This window comes from Daphnia magna, linkage group LG8 (assembly GCF_020631705.1).
Source record: "Daphnia magna isolate NIES linkage group LG8, ASM2063170v1.1, whole genome shotgun sequence".
NCBI classification, from domain to species: Eukaryota; Metazoa; Arthropoda; class Branchiopoda; order Diplostraca; family Daphniidae; genus Daphnia; species Daphnia magna.
In genome coordinates this window covers 7,658,334-7,677,389 of record NC_059189.1, presented here as the reverse complement: position 1 = coordinate 7,677,389, position 19,056 = coordinate 7,658,334, and the positions used below count along the sequence as shown (strand labels likewise).

The 19,056-nt window shown below is 44.6% G+C and overlaps 3 protein-coding genes across 3 annotated transcripts; 2 read left to right on the top strand and 1 right to left on the bottom strand.

Annotated features, from left to right (window-relative positions):
• Window positions 1-8,339: 8,339 nt before the first annotated feature.
• Window positions 8,340-9,113, bottom strand: LOC123475385. Its single transcript, XM_045177995.1, has one exon. The coding sequence runs from the start codon at window positions 9,111-9,113 to the stop codon at window positions 8,340-8,342; it is 774 nt and encodes a 257-aa protein (XP_045033930.1).
• Window positions 9,114-12,191: 3,078 nt separating this feature from the next.
• Window positions 12,192-13,118, top strand: LOC123475384. Its single transcript, XM_045177994.1, has one exon. It carries the CDS (start codon window positions 12,192-12,194, stop codon window positions 13,116-13,118), a length of 927 nt encoding a protein of 308 aa, XP_045033929.1.
• A 3,452-nt stretch (window positions 13,119-16,570) lies between these two features.
• On the top strand, window positions 16,571-18,308 carry LOC123475383. Its single transcript, XM_045177993.1, has 2 exons — window positions 16,571-17,642; window positions 18,031-18,308. Exons 1-2 carry the CDS (start codon window positions 16,571-16,573, stop codon window positions 18,306-18,308), a joined length of 1,350 nt encoding a protein of 449 aa, XP_045033928.1.
• The last annotated feature ends 748 nt before the right edge of the window (window positions 18,309-19,056 follow it).

The following is a 19,056-nucleotide window of genomic DNA, read 5'->3' as shown; positions in this document are numbered from 1 at the left end:
CCTGTTACGCGGACCCAATCTTCTCGTTAACCAACTCGGTGTTCTACTACACTTCTGAAGGAACCTGGTACCAGTGGGCGTGGATATTGGGAAGATGTTTCACCAGGTGAAGGTCCCATTAGAAGATCAGGCAGCCTACCGTTTTGTGTACCGGACGCCTTGCAGTAGTCAAGCAACGTTAACGTACCAAATGAGAGTCCACGTCTTTGGATCAGTATCTTCCCCTACGACCTGTATCTTCGCCCTCAACCGGACTACCGACGATCATCGCGACCAGTATCCAGAGGCAGAAGATAGCATTCGAAGAAACTTCTAAGTTGACAACTACCTCGACTTCTTACATCGACCAGAAGAACATCGACGAGTTGAAGAAATTCCACGAAGGTCCATCGTTCCTGAAACTCGATCCGTCGGAGTGGGATATTTGGGAAGAGATCGCAGAGCCGGAGGAAAGTGACCTAAACGTAATTCGAGTCTTCGCGGTCAAAAAGGAGAACGATAATCACCCAACTGATGACTGTGTAAGAAGATATTCCAGCTGACTGAAGATCCAAAGGGTTATCGCTTGGTGCAGGAGGTTCGCAACCAACGCCAGAGCAAAGATGGGAATCTGCAAGCCAGTCGTGGAAGAGTTGACGGCTGAAGAAATGTTGACGGACCTCACACTCTGCATCAAACGTACTCAAGAACTGGCCTTTGCGGAAGAAATCTACGCTTTGAGAAAGAGCTTGGAATTGCCTCTGAAGTCGAAACTACGCACGTTCAGCTCTTTCCTGGATGAAACAGGACAGTTACGTGAAGGCGGACGTATACTAAAGGCTCCATTAGATTATTCCACAAAGCATCCCATCCTGCTTCCAGCCGATCAACATGTGATGCAGTGGATTGTATAATATCGCCATACGCGGAATTTCCACATCAAGTCCGAAAGATTGCTGACGGAGTTACGTACACGTTACTGGATAATCTTTGGACGTAACGTCATCAAATCAATTGTCAACACCTGGTGGCCTTGCAAACGTAGATCATCGAAGCCCGTTTCACCACTCATGGCATCGTTACCAATCCATCGGCTCACTCCCTATCTTCCACCTTTCGCGTATACGGGAGTCGATTACTTCGGCCCTCTAACAGTACGAGTTGGTGGAAGAGGATGTAGACATGAAAAACGCTGGGTGTGCTTATTTACGTGCCTAACAACGAGAGCCGTTCACCTAGAAGTCTCCAATGGCCTCAGTCTCGAAGAATTTCCTCTATGCTTTACCCGGTTCGTGAGTCTACGTGGAAAGCAAAACGTCGTCTACAGCGATAATGGAACCAATCTCGTTGCTGGAGAACAAGAACTCCGCCAGGCTCTAATAGAATTGGTAAAACAACACCAAGAGCTACAGTCAAAGATGGCGGGTCAACAAATCGAGTGTCATTTCTTTCCCCCTCATGGATCACATTTTGGTGGAGTTTGGGAGAGAATCGTGCAAACGGGCCATGAAAGTCAGCGTGGGAAATCGCTTAGTTACAGATCGGGTCCTACGAACGGTAATCGCAGTGCACAAGTGATAAAAGTCCAGATCAGCAACCACAAAAACCCCTGTATTCGTCCAGTGACGAAGCTCTGTGTTATGGCTACGGCAAAAGAGCCGGACGTTTACGTAAAAAATTTAAATATTGGGTCGCCAGAGTAAAAAAATGTAGTGTAAATAGTTAATTCTTGTATAAAAGGTAAAATTCTCTGTATGAAATGTAAATTAAGGTATAAGTTGTCAAAAATTGTCAAATGTCATTTGTTTGTTTTGCCCTTTCGGTGCGAGCTTGTCTTGTTTTTTGTTTGTTTCCTTTTTGGAGTTTATTTATTTTGTTTTAGTACCAGTGGACAGGTGGGCCCGCTGTCACTTACAGTGCTGCCTTCACGGGCAGGATTGTAGGTGGCAAGGGCCTTCTTTGTTGTGTTTACGTGTGAAGGTGCCCTTGCCCCTATTTGTTCAGTGTAATTTGTTAAATTCGTAGTCGAGTACATCTCGTTTACCTCCCCCGTAATTAGTAATCAAAGTAATGAAGTACTAGTACCCAGCTCTCTCTCTCTCTCTCTCATTGTTCCCCCCTCTTGTTTAATGAAGAAATAAAGCCGTTCCGTTTTCCCTTAGTCATTTTTCATCTTCATTTATTTACCCTCCATCCCTCATCTCTGTTGTCACGTTCCCATTGCACGTGAACGTGCGCAACAGGTGCAGAGTAGCAGGCTTTAAGTCACAGCTGATCAGCTGATCAACTGTCGATTAGAAGAAGTTACTTTAGAGACTGAGTGCGCTAACTGTAAGATGAGCTCACCCATTGGCGATATACCGGGAGGGATCAACGGATCTGTTTCTCACAACCTAGAGACCATTGTTTGGACCCACATAACAATTTAATGCAGGAACTCATCCTAATTTTTAGGATGAGTTCTACGTCTTACTAGAACGTTATAAGGACGCCCATAACCAAGGTCCTTTTAAAAAATAAATCCTGTCCCTCTGAAGACGTCTTATTTTGATCTATTTCATTAAAAGCCACGTTTCCACAATTAAAAGTGTAGCGTTGGGGTTCAATTTTGAAAGAATTACGTACACCACATCAAATAATAATCGGGAATTTCTTTATCAATACGTAGTGATTGGTTAACAAGTTTAGCTCAGTCTACGATGCGGGAGTCCAATGATCGAAACTCATATTAGTTATGTTTCTCTTCTGGTATTTTGGTCAAAGAGCGCAAGGTGTACATTTATTAAATGCTAAATTTATTTCAAAAATTCATTTCCTAATGATGGAAAACGAAAATAATTCACTGTAATATGTGTCAGTCTAAAAATATCGAAATATTTTCGCGTTTATCGAGGCCCAATGGACTAGTTTTCACGTCCGGCGCTCCTGTATCAGCTATTGACCGCAACTCTACCCGAGATGTCCGGCAGCCTTGTCAGCGGATATTTTATTCGGTAGCTGCTGTCCACAAAAGTGCATAAATACTTGTATGTGTCCCTTACTGCTCCCCAGTCTACTTATACCTGTTGTAGTGTTATGTACGTTTACGGTGAATAAACATGTCTTAGTTACTACCCGGGTCTTAAAGTAATTCCCCGCGTTACATGGTGGAGACGCAGGACTTGTGGTAAGTCTTTGCGTTGTCACTCTTTTGCTCAGGTTGTGCGGAGGCGGGGGCTGTTAGGGGCTTTCGAGAGTCGTCGACCGAACTGGCCTACGCGGCTTAAACTGTTGGGGTACGAAGCCACAGCACCGGCCGTGTGACGGGCAATTAGTGTGTGAAAACATAGGGATACCAAGAGATTCTAGGGAGAAAGATGAGACCTAGTAGTGACTAATGAGGCTTAGAATACGGTAGGTTACCGTTGTATGCGATCGGGAGATCGGATTTAGACGAAGAGTCGTTCGTCGGGAGGCAGTAAGTTGCCATTTTAAGCGATCTGAGGATTGGGTTTTAGACAAATGGTCAGAAGGCGGTAGATGAGTGGGGGTGCTGGTAGAGCCAGGGGAAGACAGCGCCCTCGCGACGAGTTTTGGCGATTTGCGCCAAGGGTTGATCAAGCAATTGTAGGTGGTATCGTCAAAACCATCAATCCGAGTAACCTTGTGCAAAGAAATGGGAGTCGAGGGGACGACTGTGTAGGTGAGCCAGGAGGATTATCCGGGTGGGAAGACCGTACATGGGTAGAAACAAGGTTGGACAAAATCGAGAGAATGTTGGAAGAATTAATGTAGAGAAGAAAAAGAGCGGCGTGAAAGCAGCCGAAGACAGAGAAGGAGAAGCAGAGGGGGGGGGGACTTGGCCAAGCTGGAGACCCAATTAGTGGAGACGAGCGACACTGCATGGAAATTCTTCGATGGCGGGAGTGGTTGACTTACTAAAAGTAGAAAAATCCCCCAACTTATGCTATTTCATGAACTCATGTACTGTTTTTTTTCTTCTCTCAGTTGATGTTTGGCAAGGTGTTCTCTTTGTAGAGTGTAGAGGGGTCAAATGTTTCCCATGGTATGCTGAGTTTTTGGGATATAGAGTTTTATAGAAAAGCCATGGCGATTTCAACCATCGTAAGAAAAAAAAGCTTTAAAAATGAAATTTTATAGGAAAGTAATAGTGGTCGGGACGACTCGCTCTCTAGAGAGGGAGATGTCACGGTTATTGAGGCCCCATGGACTAGTTGTCCCGTCCGGCGCTCCTATTTAAGCTATTGACCGCAACTCTACCCGAGATGTCCGGCAGCCTTGTCAACGGATATTTTCCCCGGTAACTGCTGTCCACAAAATTGCATAAATACTTGTATGTGTCCCTTACTGCTCCCCAGTCTACTTATGTCTGTTGCAGTATTATGTACGTTTTCGGTGAATAAATATGTCTTAGTCACTACCCAGGTCTTCAAGTAACTCCCCGCGTTAGGATATAATTGAAAGTTGCGTACATGGTAAACCACTCGACTGTCATGCGGGAGACCCGTGTTCCAATCAGGTGGTACAAATTTAGATTTTGAATTTTTTTTATAGAGCAAAAAGTCGTCCCAGTGAACGCCAAAATGAGAGCTTTGGTGACCATAAAAAAAAATGCATTAGTTCAGTTTTTGCCGGTCATCAACACCTGCTAAAATCGTCTAAAATTCGTCATTGTATAGGATTTCAGGACAGAATAAAGAAATCCTATTAGTACCGTTAGGATGAGTAAATATCCTTTAAAAGACGTGAGTGTGCTGTTTGGGGAACGAATCGTTAAGAGAAATTCAATAGTGCAAACTAAGACTTGTGGAAACAGGTATCGCTCAACGTTACATGACTAACAATAGAGAAATAGAAACAATTCTTGACGTCGAACAACAACTTGATTTTGTTTACAATAAAACTAACCAGAAATATTGTAATTCATCAGAAATAAGCTAAAAACAAGTAATCGGAATGAAAAAAGGTATCTTACGTTTACATTCTTTAACTGACACCAATGCTCATCCGAGTAAACCACTGGAAGAAGACATCGGAAATTATTGCTGACATTATCCGGGCTGAAATCAGCGGAGCGGCACATTCTCAATACGCACGAAACCGAACTGTTGGTGAAATAAATGGAGTGGCTCGAGAAATTCGAGCTCTACAATGTGAGAATCGGGTGCTGGCACACAAAACTACTATCGTCACCACACAACACAGTGAATGGCTTGATGCCAGTTACCTTAATTTACCCACATGTAACAAATTGATAGCAACTGGTGAATCGATCAGCGTCTATCAATGCTCCCCAAAAAATTCAACAATTACCTTTTTTATCACAAGCTGTGGTCCTCAACCCAAACTCGGTGACTACACTTTAGACACTGAAGGATGGGAGCTGACGGCCTTCAACCCCTGTTACTGGCATAGAAATTTCGTCAACATTAACGAACGAGCAAATTTCTACAAAAACACTTCTTGGCATCCAATTGTCCCCGGTGTAATAATCCATGGAAATAGTTTGATCAACACTTTGCCGTATGAAATTGATAAGTTACTCGCACTAAGTTTACACCCCGTGCTTACCCCCCACCCGATGAGCAATACAGCTGCAATCGCCGAGATAATTGCTGCTACTAAAAAACAACATAGCATCGACCTTGGAAATCCTTTTCACATGAGCACTCTTCTTCCTCATTCCAAAAAGGAAAGAACGTTTCCCTGTCATCTAAGACTCTTAGTTGGTCAAGTAGCATTTGAAGTCTTCTTGGGATGGGATTTATCGGATTTATTTTCTTTCATATTTGTGGATTAGATTCCCTTATTGCAAGATACATACTTTGTTGTTCTTTTCTAAGTACTTGTAACACTTTCACTTGCTTCACCAAAACATCTGATAATGGTATAGAAGTAGGCCACTCAGCGTTATTAAACCCCTCAAATCCATCCCACCTATTACTATTGTAAACTAACCCACCTCTAATCAATAACCCGCCCCGAATTTTTTTGCTCCATCAGCCCCTTTTCTTCAAGGAGAGCCTTCACGGAACAAATTCCATCGAGGCGCACTAAGACAATCGCATCGAGAAGCAGCTGTTCTATTGAATTACGCCCTCTTTTCTATGTAATTTCTTCCTTAGACGTCTTACAGACGGATTTACCCTTCAAACGTTTCAACTTGATTTTCTTGTAGTTCGACCTTCACGAACCCCGTATAAAACCTTTTTGTTCTATAGAAAATAGGATAGACACCGTTCACAATTCAGTTCTTTCTAGAGTTGTTCCCCAATTTTTTGTGCTACTGAAAATATATTTCAATTACGGGGGGGTGGCCTGGTAGACAAGACGTACTTGTCTACGGTACGGGTTTGCAAAATGAACCATGGACCCAAAAAACAATGGCAACCTTCCAGGTGAATTAAAAAAAACTTTGGGGCATCCGGCTTAGTAACGGGTTTTTCAGATGCCTTCTCACAATCCTTTCGGATGAGAGACCCGATATATCCGCTAATTAAAGCATCCCTTTCGGAATGGAAGTGTACGTGGACGTTGTCCAAGTCTTTGGAGACGCCTGCTAGCTCCTAATTGAGTGGTACCACAACCTTTTGGTGCTTGAATACCAAGTCTATAGCAGCCGTTTTTGCGTCCAGGAGATCCCGCTGACGTTGATGCAGGTTTCCAGCACATTCCTTCTCACGTTCACGAGATTTCTTGAGTTTTTCCTTGACGGATGCAGGCGGATTTTCGGCCATGGTGCACGTTGGCGGAGAATAGGTCACTTTAACGTATGTTCACTACAATTTCAATGGGCTAACTGTCGCCTGCTTGTCTGGGGGGGGGGCTAAATAGCTTCTCTTAGTAGTCAGATGCGAAACAGTAGGCGACCTGACTTTGGCCATTGCCCTTTGAACTTAATATAGGTGCGTTGCTGTCGGAAAATTTCGCACTATTCTTGAAGCGATCTCTCTACATTTACATTACGATTTTAAGTTTAGATATTTTATACAACACACATTTGACTATTTACCAAATTTACATTCTACGATTTGGACTATTTTACATTCTTACATTTTTGTCCAAGTCTTTGGAGACGCCTGCTAGCTCCTAATTGAGTGGTACCACAACCTTTTGGTGCTTGAATACCAAGTCTATAGCAGCCGTTTTTGCGTCCAGGAGATCCCGCTGACGTTGATGCAGGTTTCCAGCACATTCCTTCTCACGTTCACGAGATTTCTTGAGTTTTTCCTTGACGGATGCAGGCGGATTTTCGGCCATGGTGCACGTTGGCGGAGAATAGGTCACTTTAACGTATGTTCACTACAATTTCAATGGGCTAACTGTCGCCTGCTTGTCTGGGGGGGGGGCTAAATAGCTTCTCTTAGTAGTCAGATGCGAAACAGTAGGCGACCTGACTTTGGCCATTGCCCTTTGAACTTAATATAGGTGCGTTGCTGTCGGAAAATTTCGCACTATTCTTGAAGCGATCTCTCTACATTTACATTACGATTTTAAGTTTAGATATTTTATACAACACACATTTGACTATTTACCAAATTTACATTCTACGATTTGGACTATTTTACATTCTTACATTTTTTTAAAACTTATTCATCAATTTTACTATTTATGCCTATATATATTACTATATGGTTTTACTATTAACACTGCATTTTTTTACCTTATAACATCGAATTCGACTCCAACGACTTAATTTTTTCATCTTTCACGTAAACGTCCTGCTCTTTTGCCGTAGCCATAACACAGTTTTGTCACTAGACGAATATAGGGGTTTTAATGGTTGCTGATCTTGACTTTTACCACTCGAACAACATTATCCGACTCACTAGGTCTAACTTCGATCACTTTGCCTAATGGCCACTGTCCGCGTAGAGTATTCGGTTCAATGACAAGCACCAGATCTCCGACGGCGACGTTTGGCCGATTTTCAGTCAATTTTCTTCTTTCGGTCAGGTGTGGGACGTATTCACGTAGCCATCTTTTCCAAAAATGCTGTAGGATGGCTTGACTTTGAAGAAACTTCTTAGCTGTTACGTCTAGATTCTTGGCATCAACCAGTTTTAAGGGAACATACGGACGGAAACCTCCATGTAGAAAATGGTTCCGTGTCAACGGGTCGGGTTTTCTGGATCCATACTGAGATGCGTTAATGGCCGGGCATTTAACAGGGTTGCTACTTCAGCTATAACCATTCTGAAAATTCGATCAGTGACCAGAATATTTCCCCCGCTCACTTTGATTGCCCTCTTACAAGACTGCACGATTCTTTCCCAAACTCCACCAAAATGTGATCCGTGAGGGGGATATAAATGCCATTTGATTTGCTGGCAAGCCATTTTTGATTTCATTTCCTGGTGTTACTCTATCAATTCCGTTAGAGCCTGGTGAATTTCTTGCTCCCCAGCGACGAAATTGGTTGCGTTCTCGCTGTAAGCAAGCATTAACTTTCCTCGTAGACTCACAAATCTGGCAAAACAGAGAAGAAATTCTTCGAAACTAAGAACTTCGGATACTTCCAAGTTAACGGCTTTCGTTGTTAGGCACGTAAACAGACACACCCAACGTTTTTCATGTCTACGCCCTCTTCCACCAACTCGTATAATTAGACGGACGAAGTAGTCAACTCCCGTAAATGTGAAAGGTTGAAGATAGGGAATGAGCCGATAGACTGGTAACGATTCCATGTCTGGTGGAATGGGTTTCGATGACCTACGCTTGCACAGCCAGCATTCGTTGACGACTAATTTGATCTCCTTACGTCCAGAAATTATCCAGTAATGTGTACGTAGATCCGTCAGCAACCTTTCCGATTTAATGTGAAGATTCTGGGTGTGGTGCTGCCATAGTATCCGGTGCGTAACGAGTTGATCGGCTGGAAGAAGAATGGGATATTTTGTTGAATAATCAACAGAAGCATGCAATATTTGTCCGCCTACACGTAACTGTCCAACTTCATCCAGAAAGGGTCTGAAAGCGCGCAAATTGGACTTCAAAGGCAATTCCAGGTTGTTCTTTAAGGCATAGATTTCGTCTGCGAATGCCAGTTCTTGAGCGCGTTTAATGCAGAGTGTTAATGCCGTCAACATTTCTTCGTTCGTCAACTCTCCAACGGTTGGCTTGTAAACGTCCATCTTCGCTCTGGCATTGGTTGTTGGGAATATATCTCGTTCCCAACATCCGACAACACGAGCTGGAAGACGGACGCGACTTCCATCACGTTTTATTGCATATGATTTGGGTGGCCCTCGCTAGGAGGCCACCATGTTACAATTTATTTTGTGTAGCCCCGCCCCTCGGCCTACCGGCCGGAAAATGTACAGGGCAAGGGGCAGTTAGTTACTGAATATACCTCACACCGTCAAGACAACAGCCAGTGCTCCCGTGTTTCTTTCTTCAATCTTCACATTTTTCTCTTTACTAAGGTAAATTCAGTCACGGGCTGAACTAAAATCTTACACGGTCCTTCAAACTAGTTAAGTAATTTAAATTTACTAAAAAATTTCGCTGTCAGTGGACTGTGGGGAGACGTAACTCACCCCTAAATTTTTTCTTTTTTTTCTTCTTCGGTGAACACCACGTGTTAGCCGCAGGGCAAATTTTCCCCTTTTTCATTTTTTGCTACTTACGTCGTAGTAAATGCGACGTTCTTGTAGACGGCCATTACGGTGGGCTCAACCTAGCTCAAGCTAGGAATCTTTTGGAGAAACCTCCACGAAGGTTACCTCCCTGTAAATTTTTTTTTGTTTGTTCAAACATTTTATTTTTCTTTCTTTTTCTCGTTTGCTATTTCCTTTGTCTTCTCTATTATTTCGAGCCAAATATTTTGGGTTTTTTTTTTGCCTCTCCCTCACGTGGTCGGTGGCTGCCATATTGGCTTAAATCCTTAACTCTTTTCTTTCAAAAAATTTTTTTTTTCTCTTGGTTTTGTTGGAGGTTCCTCCATTAATTTCCCTTCTTCTCGTTTGTCCTCCGCCATAGCGGAGCACCTCGGGTCTCCAAACAAGCCTAAACAATTAGGGACTCAGAAAAGATAAAAAGGGCGCAGAGGCGTAAGGCGGGTCTGGAAAGGCCGTGGACAGGGCCCACACTTCCGAGAAGATTCCACAACACCCCGGAAGGTCGGCGCCAAGTTGCAGCCTACAACCACCACGTGGAAGCAACCGCTGCAGCCAATCCGGATGCCCAAACGACAACCACCTCGCCCCTGGAGTCTCTTCTCCCAATTATTGTGCGGCACATGCCACTCGCGGAATTGAAGGAGGCCATCACTCCAAAGTACTCTGGAGACATCCGGTACAAACCGAAGGTAGAGGAAGGGGCGACAGCATCATCAACAACAATCGGGCAACCCGAACGAGATCCCAGGCCTTCAACATCTGATGCCCCGGATAACGACCTGATTGAACTGTCCCCAGAGGAAGAACCGGAGCCCCTCCCACCACCAAATTATATTGAATATAATATATTCAAGTATGGCTCGGAAATCAAAGGTGGACGCGGACATCCACTAAACCTTCCACACCTCGACCCAACGCCTTACATTCCACCAGATACCCGAAATAAATTTCGCCCCAAAAGCATACTGGACAAACCGCACCGCGACCCAACCCCCGTGATCAAACCCATCACCATCAACGAGATAGAAGGAAAGAAAGAAGAGAAGAAGGAAGAGAAAGAGAAAGGAAAAGAAGGAGAAGAAATAGAACAAGAAGAAGAAGAAGACATCATAATCCTTGAAATTGACCCTGACGATCTGATCGATCTCTACCACGAATTGTGATTATTCTTCTGTAATAAACATAAAACTCAAAATCCATTGTTGCCATTTCCTTCTCTTTTTTCTAAACTGGAGAGTAATTCAATAGTTACACTCCCTAAACGAAAAAACTTTCTCACATATTTAGAAATAGGCAACGCCAATCTCTATTTATTTAAATTTCGAGGCAGCAAACGCCATCTAGCGCTCGAAATTCCAATCACTTTTCTCAACTTTCAAAAACTTTCAAAAAATTCATTCTAACTGAACGCAAACGCCAACTGGCGTTCAAATTTACAAACCTTTCACTCAATTTTGTTTCTTTCCCTCTCAAATTCAAAATTTTTTTTTCTTTACCTCATCTACTGAACGCCTACGCCATCTGGCGCTCAGAATAAGCAATCTTTTTTCCTTTTCAAAAAATTAAAACATTTTTCTTCATCTACTGAACGCCTTCGCCATCTGGCGCTCAGAATAGCAAACTCTTTCCTTTTTTTTAAATTTTCAAACATTTTCTTCAGAGCTGAACGTCTTACGCCATCTAGCGCTCAGATTCGAAACTCTTTCTTCTTTTTTTTTGGTGATCTCAAAATCAAAATTTTTTTTTTCTTTCTAAGAAACGAACGTCTACGCCACATAGCGTTCAAAATTACAACTTCTTTTGTACACTTCAGAAATTGTGATTTTTTAAAATATATATTGAAGTAGTACGCCACTTAACGGTCATAAGACCCACTAATTATTATATTTTTTCCAAGAATTCCAAAATTTTCATTTATTTCATAAAAAGTTGCAAATTTTTGCCCCCTAGCCTTTAGAAATAACGCTATGGTGGATCCCTTTTTTTAAACTTATGATTTCTTCGCTACTCCTAAAACCTTGCTTTGAATTCTTTATGCCATTGGAGGAGCCAAATTTTTTTTTGCACTCCGCTTAATGTCCAATAATCTTAGATCGTGCTAAACCATTGTCCAAACCTCGTGACACCTGTATAACTGACAACAAAGTCGGTACAGTGCTCTAAGTTACCGAAAGCTAACTAAGAGCCAAATTTATTCGCCACATCTCACAGTCGCCTGATAAAGGAAGGAAGAACATCCCAAGCCAGTGGAGTTTAAAAAATACGCCCACTGTTTCGAGTACAGCGAAACGCTACTCCCTTCCATTACTCGCAACTGGTGGCAACACGAAAGCTAAAAGCTTTCAACTCAATTTTTCGCCCATTTCTTTAAGGGAAATCCAGAAGTAGGACCCAGCTGTTACACCTAAGAATCAAGTAACGGAAAAGGTCGGAAAAACCCGACATCAACTGAAGAAATTTCGGTGATAGGAGCAGGAAAATCCAAGCCCCCCTTTTCTATTTTTGCCTTAGTTCGTTCCAGCAACCAAAATAAAAATGTCACGAGGGGCATCGGCAACACGCGCAGGCCTGAAAGGCCACCTTACTAGGACGATGGACAAAATCAAGCAGTACAAAAACCTCTCCATGACGGCAGAACTGGATAACAACCTTGCAACGGAAACCGAACTCCTCAAGCAACGTTACCAGAAATTCTTCAAGGCAAGCGACCAAGTTAGATGGACCTTACAATCCACTAACGCCACCGAGGAGCAAATCGAACAAGATTACTCCGCAGTGGCAGAAGTCGAAGAAGACATGAGTGCTGTACTCGCTCTAGCCAAAAACAAACGCGAGGAGTACAAACGTCAACTGGACGCTGAGTTCCAAGACCAGCAAAGAAAAGATGAGCGAAAACGGGAAGAAGATAGAAGTAAGCTGCTACATGATTTGCTCACACAACAACAGCAAGTCCTTCAGCATCAACAGGCCTACACGCAACAAATTCAGCAGCTGATAGCTCAAAACCAAGCTACGGCACAAATTGCAGCCGCTCCTGCTCCAGTAGCAGCCATACCTGCACCACAATCAACACGCCTTCCCCAAAGGCAAATCAAACATTTTAAAGGAGATATCCTTGAGTGGACGTCATTCTGGGAGAGCTTTAATGCCTCCATCCACTCGTCCACAATGTCGGACGTCCAAAAATTCGACTATCTCAAAGAATATCTCAAGGGGGAAGCATACTTGTGCGTGGAAAACTTGGAACTGACTGCAGCAAACAACAACATCGCCATTGCTGAATTGAAAAGGGTCTATGCCAAACCAAAGGCCCTCATTCAAACCCATCTATGCAAATTTGATAACCTGGCTCCTGTTAAGTCTATCACAGACGTATCGGCTCTTCGAAAACTTCAGCTCACCGTCCAGTCGCACATAACTGCCTTGGAGACATTACATTTGCACACACTGGAAACAATGCCCCAACGAACGTCATGGCATCTGTCTCCAGTGCAAACACCTACGGCGATCTCGTGGTGAAAACGGCAACGGTGATGGTGGTAAGCCCCAATGGTAAAGAAACCAGGGCAATATTATTTATTGATGATGGCAGCCATAGATCCTGGGTCACCAGATCTATTTCGAAATCGCTGAATTTGAAGATAGTGGCCGTGGAAAATATCAAGACGAGAGTCTTCAAACAAAGGAAACCCAATCCAGTAGAGCAAATCAACGCAGTGGAATTGGCAGTTCGGGGCACCTGGAAAGGAGCCCCACTCGTCAAAATAACAGCCCTGGAAACGGACTACATCGGAGACACTGGACCCTATTCCCACACGGCATTCGCAAGACACTTGTGGTTGGAAGACGAAAAAATGGCTGACGACAGGTTTGAAACCGACAGCCAAGAAAAAGAAGTCGGCATTTTAATCGGAGATGACCAAATGTTTGAAATCATTCCTAACGAACCGGCTATCCAAAGTCCGTGCGGCCTTAGAGCATACAACACAAAACTAGGTCGCATGATAGCTAGACCTTCGAAGGAAAAAAGATCGAAAAAAGAAAAGGCGATAATCCAGCAAATGCTACAATGCAGTAGCTTTTCCAATCATCAGACAGTATCATCGTACACAGCCAGATGTCTCGATTCAGAATTTTATTTTACGAATCCCTCGGAAGATATGGACGTAATGGGAGCCGGCAAGGAGGCCAAAGAATTTTCGCCCGCCCAGCCGAGGCCTATGGAAGAAATTTCCAGCCAGGAGCTCAACCATACCTCCAAAAACAAAAAGGAAAAACGGAAAATCGTAAAAGAAGAATTGAAGCGGCAAACGGACTTTGACTTATCTCTGTTCTGGAAGCTGGAACACTTTGCCATTTTAGAAGCTTGTGATGCAGTGGAGCCAGACGATGCTCACAGCTCCTTTGGCGACAAAATCACCCGTCAAAAAGATGGACGATACTGCACCCCAATCCCGTGGAAAACGGACAAATGGAAGCTAGAAAAGAATTTCCTGATGGCAAAAGGAAGACTGGAGAGTCTATTGAAAAGACTCAAAAAAACACCAGAGCTTCTATCAGCCTACCATAAGGAAATAGACCAGCTTCGCTTCCAAAACTTCGTAGAGGAGGCAGACCAGAACTACGAAGGACTCCACACTTATCTGCCACACCATCCTGTCATCCGACAGGACAAAAAATCCACGAAGATTCGACCGGTATTCGACGGGGCGGCAAAATCGAAGTACGGCCCAAGCCTCAACGATGTCTTGGAAACCGGCCCGAACCTAAACCCCGATCTGCTAGCCGTCTTAATGCGATTCCGTTTGTACAAAATCGCATGGATAGCAGACATCGAAAAAGCTTTCTTAAACATCGTCCTGCATCCTGAAGACGCCAAAGCTATCAGATTCCTGTGGATAATGGAGCCAGAAACGCCAAATTCGCCTCTAGTGGCATACAAGTGGAAAGGAGTCCCATTTGGGCTCAGCTCCAGCCCATTTTTGCTGCGAGCTACCCTAAACAAGAACCTAGACGGCATGGAATCAATCTACTCCACCACAGTAAGACAGCTAAAGGAACAAATTTATGTTGACGACTACCTTGGAGGCGCCGACAACATCTCTACAGCTAAAACCAGGATTCAGGAGACAAAATCCATCTTCCAGGAGGCAAAACTCAACATGCGAAGTTGGGTCACCAATGACAAAACAGTTCGCAAATTTCTCAGTGAAAAGGGGCTCATCAACCCCATAGTGAAAATTTTTACTCAGAAACTGGAAGAAGGTCAGCCTAAGGTCCTAGGGATTCGATGGGATACCGAATCCGACACCTTCCAATTCGATCCCGCACCTATCATCGAAGCTGCGACGGAATTGGGAGAACTAGTGACCAAAAGAAATATTTTAAGAATATCGGCGTAAGTTTTCGATCCCATTGGGTTTTTAGCACCCACAACGCTCCTGCTGAAAATAATCTACCAGAAACTTTGGGAAGCCGAAATTGACTGGGATGTGGAAGCGCCTCCTGAAATACGGAAGACATGGATAGCAGCCATGACTGGGTTGAACGAGTTTGCCAACTTAAAAATCCCACGTTGGATAGGCTACTCGAAAAGGGTCATACAAAATGCAGAAATTCATGTCTTCGGCGACGCATCCGAGGCCTCTTATGGAGCCGTTGCCTACGCAAGGCTACAAAGCAAAAACGGCGACACAGTCATCCATTTTCTTGCTAGCAAGACAAAAGTGGCGCCTCTCCCAAAGAAAAAGGTCACCTTACCAAGATTGTAGCTATTAAGCTCACTTCTGGCGGCACGATTGGGAGAAAAACTCAAGAACTTTCTCCACATCGAATCGTGGCGAACTATATTCTGGGCTGACTCTCTACTGGCACTTGGCTGGATTCGAGGAGACACCAACAGGTGGAAACCATTCGTGAGGAACCAAGTCGAAGCTATTAAGAAACTTTCTGGCCCAAATTGGTGGCGGCACTGTCCAGGCATCCAAAATCCTGCGGATCTCGCCTCGCGGGGAGCGCCAGCCCTAACGCTCGTACACTCCGAGCTATGGTGGAACGGACCATCATGGCTGAAAGAAGACGAAACCAAATGGCCGGATTCAACGCCCGAGGTAGAAGAACCCAGTGTTCATGAAAAAATCGAAGCGGAAGCAAAATCGAAAACCGTCACCATGTCGGTAGCTTCCGTGGAGCCAGCCACTTCAGTGGAATGGCATCTGGATCGAATTCCGTATTGGAATCGACTACTCAGAAGAACTGCCTGGATACTGAGATTCACCTCCAAAAACCGCCCCACAAACGCCACACAAGTGAAAACTCCAATCAAGACAGGAGACGGAAAACAGATAATGGTAGAACATCTAAAAGTAGAGGAACTGACGAAGGCAGAGCTACTTATTTATAGGCAGCTCCAAAAAGAAGCTTTTCCCAAGACGTTTCAGGATCTGCAAGAAGGGCGGCAACCGCACCATAAAGAGAAAATTGCCGCACTCCGACCCGTGTGGGACGCAAGAGACAAGTTGATTAGAATAACAGGAAGAGTAGAGCTAGCGCTAAGAGACAGGGAGATTGAACCCGCCATCTTGCTTCCCGCTCAACATTCAGTCGTCAAACTAATCATCCAAGATCGACACGTCTCGCTAAAACACGCTGGAGTTAAAACCACCCTATCGGATCTAAGAGAACGTTTTTGGATCATCAAAGGACGCCAACAGACCAAATCAGTCTGGCACGCCTGCGTCAAGTGCCAACGGCTATCTTCACCGTCATTCAGAGAAATAGCTGCACCTCTACCGATTAATCGACTGAAACAAGCGAAAGCCTTCGAAATCACGGGTGTTGATTTCACAAGGCCGCTGTATTACAAACACTCAACATTGCGTAAGAAACGCAAGCAAACGGATCCTACATCCTCCACGGATCCCTCGTCAACGGATGGTTCGGCTTTGGAGCCTACGGTAGAGCCTCCAGCGATGGAGCCCATTGAAGAACCTCCAACCACAGAACCAACGGAGGAAAACGAAGAAAACCTCCAATTGGACGAATCTTCAGCCAAAAAGAAAGGCACAATTAAACAGCCAAAGAGCTATGCCTGCCTATTTACTTGTGCTGTAACGAGCGCCGTCCATCTGGAGCAAACAAAAACTATGTCCGCGCGTGACTTCCTCCTCGCATTTCGAAGATTTTCCGCCAGGAGGGGTAGCGTCTCCATCATGTATTCGGATAATGCCCAAATATTCAGATTCGTCTCGAAACACTTGAAAGTCTTAAGATCCGACCCAGCGATCCACGACCTTCTGGCAATGCGGAAAACCGAATGGATTTTCTCGGCCAGCCTAGCCCCATGGTGGGGAGGGTTCTGGGAGCGCATGGTGCGAACGATGAAGGATTTGTTGAGGCGCTCCAATGGTCGTGCATGTCTGGAATACGACGAGCTAGAGGTTTGTCTCATTGAAACCGAGAGCGTGGTGAATGCACGGCCACTCACCTACGTGGCAGAAGGGAGCGACGACCCGCTCCCCATCACCCCGAACCAGTTTCTCAACAATAGGCGTTCGAACTGCACTCCGCCGGAGCCAGCCGAAAACCTCATTGCTCCCGACGCAACCAATTTGAAACTGCTGGAAATGGATCGTCAACGTAGGGAGTATGTCTGCGATATCTGCGAACGATTTGTGACGGACTACTTTCTCCAAATCGACAAGTTCCACTGTAAAGGAGGACCCGGCCGCAAGATCCGGGTAGGAGAAGTTGTCATCATTCACGATGACAACACCAAGTGCCTTATGTGGACGATAGGAGTAGTGAAGGAGCTAATCACTAGCAGAGACGGGTTGATCCATTCGGTTATGGTCAAGACGCCGAACGGGAACCTTATCAACCGGGCCATTCAATCGTTACACCCCTTAGAGCTACGTGAGGATCAGCCGGACGACGTCGAAATTCCACCTACGCCAGAGCTGGAATTGGAACCAGAAGAAGCAACTCCACACGTGGCCGCCGCAGATCCAGTCGAGCAGGAAGAGCCGTGGTCCACGGGCTCTGGTGGGGAGTGTGTTGGGAATATATCTCATTCCCAACATCCGACAACACGAGCTGGAAGACGGACGCGACTTCCATCACGTTTTATTGCATATGATTTGGGTGGCCCTCGCTAGTAGGCCACCATGTTACAATTTATTTTGTGTAGCCCCGCCCCTCGGCCTACCGGCCGGAAAATGTACAGGGCAAGGGGCAGTTAGTTACTGAATATACCTCACACCGTCAAGACAACAGCCAGTGCTCCCGTGTTTCTTTCTTCAATCTTCACATTTTTCTCTTTACTAAGGTAAGTTCAGTCACGGGCTGAACTAAAATCTTACATTGGTCACGAATATCCTACAACAAACGAGAACTCTCTGGATCTTTAGCAGTCATGAATATTCTAACACAGTCATCCATCGTGTGAATGCTGTCTTCAGTTTTGACGGCGAAAACTCGATTCATATTCACGTTACTTTCTTCTGGCTCTATAATCTCTTCCCAATTATCCCTTTCCGACGGATCGAGGCTCAGAAACAATGGACCTTCGTGGAATTTCATCAACTCGTTGACAATCTTCGGGTCGATGCCAAGACTACACAGGTCCGCGGCATTGTTAACTCCAAAAAGGTGACGCCATTGTCTTCTATTCATGTTTCGGAGAATCTTGCCAATACAATTATTCACTAAGGTTTCAAATCGGAGGTCTGTGAATGGACCCAACGCAATACAGTTTGAGAGTCCGTATGGAAGGGGACTTCACGTAGGTTGATCTCGAACTCCCAAAAAATCACGAGAACTATATTTCTTCTACAGCAGCCTGCAACTCCAATCTTGGGATGGTGAGGCCTTTTACTGGTGTTACAAGTATTTTCGCCATGAAGAAGGATACTGTAACGAAGGCCTACAAATATATTTACTCATCATGCCCACATTTTACTGTCTCATATTTACTCCCCTTTCCCTTATGATATCCGACTTTTTCCTTCTGTTAAAGTTTACAATTCGTACCGTATTTCATGCTCATTTCCTTGAAAAGTTGTTTGTCAATTCGGAGATCAAGTCATCGACGCTTTGGTCTGACCTCGATGAACACCTGCAACTGACGTGTGTGCGATGCGCATATCTCACAATAAATAAACAACCGGTTGATTGGTTGCATACACGTCCCAATAAATCACATAACAAAACATCTTTTGATTGGTTGCCCATGCCGAGTTGCAACTTGACATGAGCGTCTGTGACCACTCCCGAAATGCGAGGTTTCGTGGTAAACCCACATTTCCCAAACTTTGCATTTTGTGAGCACTTGTCGTGCGTTTCTCTCTTCTTGAACTGTCTGTTTCTTCCGCGTCTCGCTCTCCCTTTCCCGAGCCGCATCTTATCGTTCTTACCGCCTTGCGCTCCCGTAACGCTCGCGCTACATCGGTAAGCTTCC